The following is a 6,851-nucleotide window of genomic DNA, read 5'->3' on the forward strand; positions in this document are numbered from 1 at the left end:
AACACTGAAGCAAAGTGTGTTGAGAACAAATCACACGTTTCAGGTACATAGGACGACTCTCGATCTACAAGAACACCTTGGACGGGATATGTGCGGTTTTCCGCTTGGAGTTTACAAACTTCCAGAAACTTCTTGAATTCCTGCGCAAGTTCGTCTGGACACGAAGTACGTATGATTTGTAGAGAGTTGCGTTAAGACTGCGGTATGCATTGCTAGCGAGTTGAAAGTTGTGTTTTGTTTCAATAGTTCATCTACGACGCAACCTGCGTTGGCAGGGATTTTTGTCGCGCCTTAGAACGCGTAGGAGTGGAGTACTCCATGCTGGAGACATCTAAGGTTTTTTTCGTGGAGTATTTGTTACGAGCCAGCCACAGACAATTTCGCAAAAGCGCGTCGCCATGTTGTTAATGTCCTGACCAAGGACACTCCAATCGTAGCTATACAGAAACTCATTGAATGTAGCGAAATCAATTTTAGAGTACAAAAATGTTATGGGTACAAAAATCATTAACTTGTTTACGTTATGCCTAGATTGCACCTGAAGTCAGGTATCTTGAGGGTACCGATGCAGCCATTCCATATCAAACCGATATAGTGGTTCTCAGATTTTCGTGAAAAGTAGTAATTTTGTTCTTTATCACAAAACATTAGACCCGTATTTTTTTATTATTTTTTCGTTAGGGTGACCATTTCCATTTTAGGATGGTTAGAAAAATCAATTATTTCCAATTTTTCCCAAAAACGACTTTTTTGAAAAAATCATAATTATTGGAACCACTGAACCGTTCTAAATGATCGACATAACAAATTGAAGCCAATGAGCTAGCTAAAATATTGAACCAGCAAAAAATGGATTTTGTTTTCGTAATTATTGATTGTAATCGTTTTTTGTTGTTCTCATGTTTTTCTAGTCCAAGAAGGCGCTATAATTTTTTTTTTGAAGCTGAGGATTTTTTTACATAACGTATCTCGGTATCAGAGATGCAGCTATTTCCAAAACCTCAGGTAGCTTCAGGTCCGGTGAGTACACCCAAAACTGATTTTTAGCTCATGTTTAGTCATCCCGATCAATTAAATTAAATCAGCTCAAAGATGACAGAAAATGTCATGACTCACAAATACTAGTAAGCAGTTGTATAATATACTAGCTGACCCGCTAAACTTCGTCCCGCCCAAAATTTGTTTCTTGTTATCAATACCAAACATTCATGTTTTCTTACTAAGCGCAAGTTTATGAGTCCAATAGCACAACTGTTCATTGATTGATCTTTTAATCGATCCCGTTGAATTTACCAAAACTCATCATTATAATATCAGAATATTTTTAGACACAATTCTCGTTCAAGATTTTTCAATCACTTGCAAATAACAAGTTTCTCCGTTACACGGAATAAATGTTTGATACAGAAAATATGATAAAATAAAGACAGACCCCTCCCCTCTTCTTCTCTTAGAGGGGGAGGAGTGTATATCCACCACAGAAACGTTTCGTGTCCCTCAAAATCTGCCAAATTTGGCTACATTTGCTTGATTAGTTTTCGAGTTATGCAGAAATTTGTCTTTCGTTTGTATGACAGTCCACTCTACAACCATAAAAACATTTATTGCATCCTAAAACCTCCACGTGCCAATTTTGGTTTCGTTTGCTTGATTAATTATCGAGTAATGCAGAAATATGTATTTCATTTGTATGACAACCCCCCCCCCCCCCTTAGAGAGGGGGCTGTGTGTCGAACCATCATAGAAACATTTATTGCACCCTAAAACCTCTATATGCCTAATTTGGTTTCGTTTGCTTGATTAATTCTCGAGTAATGCAGAAATTTGTGTTTCATTTGTATGGCAACCCCCCTAAGAGAGGGGGAGGAGTATCTAACCACCATAGAATCCTAAATCCTAAACTCCACATGCCAAATTTCGTTTCATTTACTTGATTAGTTTTCGAGTAATGTAGAAATTTGTGTTTCATTTGTATGGCAAACCACCTCCCCTCCTCCCCTTAGAGAGGGGAGAGGAGTCTCAAACTATCATGAAAACCTTCCCCGGCTCCAAGAACCCCTACATACCAATCTTCCGAGTGGTTTCCGAGTCCATAAGAATCAGACAGACAGACAGAAATCCATTTATATATATATATAGATTGAAAAAAGGTAAATAATTGCATTGCGCCTATATTCAATTTTAAATTAGTCTTATTTTATATTTGGTGTTTTTTCAATGATAAAAAAAACTATTCAAGAAAAAAAGCATGTTCGAGAAATATTTCGATTCATTCGTATCTGCAAATCATGTTTAAAAAATAAAAAAAATAATGCGAATAAGCTTTTTAATAGTGTCGGTTGTTTTCTATTCTTTGATTTTTCCATGAACATTGCGCAATAAGTTATTTGTATCGCTCTTCAGTTTGTTTCAAATTCTATTTATGTAGTATCGATTACACCTCTTCCTACCAATATATCTTATGGCAGGTTTACATTAGGGAGATCTATAGCTATAGATGGATTTATTCACGTGAAATTAGGTGTAAACGGGTGACAATAAATATGATACACTTATTCGAGGTATATATAGCATGAATAAATTCAGCATATGTAAACGCTTGTGAATTTCTCACTGGTGAGAAATCACTAAAGTTGGATGCAGTTCTACTTGAGGTGAATAAATTCACCGAAAATATGAATGTTCGGACCCTATCCTACGCACTTTGAACACCTTTGTAGCACGTATGTTTTCCGTATATTTTACCGTTGAAAAATATATAAATTTCTAGTAAAACTCGCGATAAGAAATAGAATTGTTTTATTGCTCGAAATGAGATAAACTATTGACCGACTGATCTGGCGTTTTATTGTCTAAGAGAGAGTAGTGACCAGCTGATCCGACTTAAATAGTCAGCTAAGGCCCCGTGTAGCAAACTAAAATGAGAGTACAACTGAGAATTTTATGCTACACGGGGGGCGCTCGGATGGAGCGTATCAAGCTACCTAACATGCCGGCCACCTAAATTCTGTTAAGGAATTTACAAAAAATCAATTACGAATTCATTTGACTTAAACATATTACAATCATGAATTCATTATTATTTTGAATTCAGTGCTCCTAGTGCTCCGGAGTTGCACTAGTGAGTAGTGGGTTGGCAGCTATCTTCTCGAATGGTAATAGACAAACACGTGAAGCCTGACGTTTGTAGACGGCTCCACTCGGTGTTCGTAGTTTCACTACTCTGACTACATCGTCGGGGCCAGGGTAGACTTCGATGATACGAGCTAGAGGCCACTCGATAGCCGCGTTGTTGTCCTCCTTGAGCACAACCATTTGTCCGATCTTTAGCTTTGTCGCTTGAGGAAATCGCTGATTCTGGTTGTGAAGTTGCGAGATGTATTCTCGCCTCCACCGCTTCCAATGCTGCTGTACTAGTTGCTGCAATTGCTGGTAGTGTTGTAGCCGGTTCGTTGCAACATCAGTGTAATCCGGATCAGGTAATGCTAATAGGGAGGTTCCTGTCAGGAAATGCCCAGGAGTGAGCACGTCCAATTCGTCGGGATCTTCCGACAGCGGAGTGAGTGGTCGAGCATTCATTACCGCCTCGACCTGAGTGAGGATCGTCGTCATGTCCTCGAAGGAAAGTTGTCGTTTGCCCAGAACTCGGATGAGCGACAGCTTCGCAGACTTCACTGCTGCTTCCCAAAGCCCGCCGAAATTGGGTGCTCGTGGCGGGATAAATTTCCAAATAATGCCTCGCTGGGAGGTTTGGCTAGTGATTTTAGCTGCCACCGTCGGATCATGCAGTAAGTCGTACAGCTCTCGAAGATGGTTACTGGCACCCTGGAAGTTGAGACCATTGTCCAAGTGAATCTCGGCGGGTAGGCCTCTACGGGACACGAAGCGACGCAGGGCAGCCAGAAAGGCGGCCGTTGTGAGATCGCCTACCAGCTCGAGATGGACCGCTTTCGTGCTGAAGCACACAAAAATGGCGATGTAAGCCTTTTGAGCAGCAGCGCGACGATGCACGGGCTTCAAGTAGACTGGACCACAGTAGTCTACACCGGTAAAAGCGAATGCACGAGTGGGAGTTGTACGTGGCTTAGGAAGTTGACCAGGAGGTTGAGATATAGGAACAAGGTTGCTTCGGAAGCAGCGAATGCAGTTCCGGAAAGTAAAGGTTGCCAGTGCCCTACCATTTAAAGGCCAGAATTCCTGCCGAATTTGAGCGAGTGTCATGCGGGGACCAGAATGAAGTGCCATTACGTGGTAAGCGACTGCCATCTGTCGCGAGAAAGAATGATTGCCGGGGATAATCATGGGATGCCGAACAGAGTACGATTCTCCAGCAAGTTTGAGCCGGCCACCTACACGAAGTATACCCTGCTGATCCAGGAAAGGGTTGAGCCGTTTTAACGACAAGTGAGCTGGAATAATACGATGGTTTGCGAGTGCCTTGATTTCCACAGAGAATGACTCCAGCTGAACACACCGTACCAGTGCGTACTTGGCTCCTTTAAGATCGGTGACGCTGAGAATTGGGATGGTGGGGGACGAGCTGTGACGTTTACAATTCCGGATGAATCTCATACAATAGGCTGTAATCCGCAATAGCTTCCAATAACACGAAAAGTGACCCAGAAAAGGATGAGGTTGGGAGGAGTCTGCTACCACGAGGACGCTTTTCTTCATCTGCAATGATTCCTCCGATGGCTTCTCGTATTTCAAATGTTCTCTGGTGTTCCAATGTTGGTCGAATAGTGACAACCACGGCGGACCATGGAACCAATGCGACAAATCTGCTAGATCCTTTGGCATAACACCTCGCGACACCAGATCAGCAGGATTCTCCGTCCCCTTTACGTGGTTCCATCGGTGTCCCTTCGTAAGCTCTTGGATGTGTGAGACCCGGTTTGCGACGAATGTAGGCCACACGTAAGGTGGCAGCTTCAGCCACGAAAGAACGATGGTTGAATCAGACCAGAACCAAGCCTCAATTTCCTCCATTTTCAGGGCGTGAACAGTCATACGGTAAAGTCTAGCCGCAACGAGGGCACCGCATAGCTCTAACCTTGCTAGTGTGATTTTCTTCAGGCTTGCTGGGCGAGATTTCGCTGCCAACAACTCTACTTTGATCCGCCCAAACCGACTGATAGAACGAGCGTAGATGCACGCGCCGTAGGCAGCTTCGGACGCATCCGAAAATACGTGAAACTGTGTCAATGCCGGATGATCGGTAAACGCATATCGGTCCACCTTGATGTTGGAAAGTAACGGGAGCTGCTGATAAAAATCTGCCCATTGTTCCTCCAAGTCTGGTGACAATGAATCATCCCATCCTTGAGTGGCAACCCATAGTAACTGCATCCGAATCTTAGCCCATGTAATTACGGGTGCTGTGATACCGGTGGGATCGAACAATTGTGCGATGACAGAATAAACCTTGCGTCTAGTCCACTGTCCGCTTACAGCGAAACCTGATACGTCGATGCTAAGTAAACCTGGCCCTGGTTGCCAGTTTACTCCTAGCGTTTTCACGCGCTCCTGATCAAAATTTAGCGTAGATGATGTTCCCAGTTCACCAAGAGGTAGTCCTGTCAACACAGTTTCCAAATTTGACACCCATTTTCGCAGTCTGAAGCCACCCTTTGACAGCAACTGCTCCAATTCATGCCGTAGCAAAATAGCCTCTTCTTCGGAGTTCGCTCCTCCGATAAAATCGTCGACATAAAAATCGTTAACGAGCGCCGCTTTTGCTCTTGGGTGTTGATCACCATCGTCGAGTGCTAGTTGCTGCAAACATCGCGTAGCAAGGAACGATGATGGAGCCAAACCAAAAGTGACTCTAGACATCTCGTATGTTGCAATTGGTTCCGAGGGCGAGAATCTATACAGAATACGTAACAAAGCAGTATCGTCTGGATGTACCATTACCTGAAGGTACATCTTTTCGATGTCAGCAACGAGAGCCACAAAATATTTGCGGAAGCGAAGTAGCAGATCAAAGAGGGTGTCCTGGATTACCGGACCTGTCATTAGCCCATCGTTTAGCGAGTAGTTGGATGACGTCTTGGATGAGCCATCAAATACGGGCCGAATCTTCGTGGTGGAGCTCAATTCCTTGAAGACAGGATGATGAGGGAGGTAGAAAGCGATCCGTTTATCGCGTTTCAGCTCTTGTTCTGGAACAAGCTTCATGTGGTTCTGATCTAGATAGGCGCGTATCTCTTCGTTGTACCGCCTACGCAACTCAGGGTCTTTGTTGAACCGCCGTTCGAGCTGCATAAGTCTCCGCAACGCTGTTTCTTTCGATTCACCGATCATCTGCTCGAACCCCATCCGCTTCGGCAGACGCACCACGTATCGTCCCGTTGCATCACGAGAGAAAGTGGTTCGAAAGTGTTCTTCACAGTCAAGTTCTTCTTGCGTCAGCTTCGGCACATCTTGCAGTTCTTCGATTGTCCAAAATCGCTCAATTTTTTCATCCAGAGTGGTATTATGGACCACCGCGTGGCAGCAAGGGACTGGGTTCATGCTTCCCAAATCCGCCTTGCCCGCTGCAATCCACCCAAAAACGGTGTTGACAAAAAGTGGAAGTCCTTCTCCCACGCGCTGAATTTGCACCCAACCAGTATTGAGTAACAAGAATTCATAGAAATACTCTAGACCCAGAAGAAGATCAATCGGAGCTCGCTTATGAAAACCTGGATCGCCAAAGTCATATCTGAAGGAAGATTCCAACTACCAATCGGAATCGTTGTCGACGGTTGATCTTCCGTAACCTTTTTGATAACCAAAAACTTCATTGGTATCGAATAGTCCATAATACGTGAACCGATCGTAGTAGAAACAGAATTATTGATTTGTAC

General features: G+C 43.6%; 1 protein-coding gene across 1 annotated transcript; it reads right to left on the bottom strand.

Moving 5' to 3' along the window:
* Positions 1-3,099: 3,099 nt before the first annotated feature.
* On the bottom strand, positions 3,100-6,516 carry LOC129761162 (uncharacterized). The gene has a single exon (XM_055758875.1). The coding sequence runs from the start codon at positions 6,514-6,516 to the stop codon at positions 3,100-3,102; it is 3,417 nt and encodes a 1,138-aa protein (XP_055614850.1).
* Between the last annotated feature and the right edge of the window lie 335 nt (positions 6,517-6,851).

Source organism: Toxorhynchites rutilus, chromosome 1 (assembly GCF_029784135.1).
Source record: "Toxorhynchites rutilus septentrionalis strain SRP chromosome 1, ASM2978413v1, whole genome shotgun sequence".
NCBI lineage: Eukaryota > Metazoa > Arthropoda > Insecta > Diptera > Culicidae > Toxorhynchites > Toxorhynchites rutilus.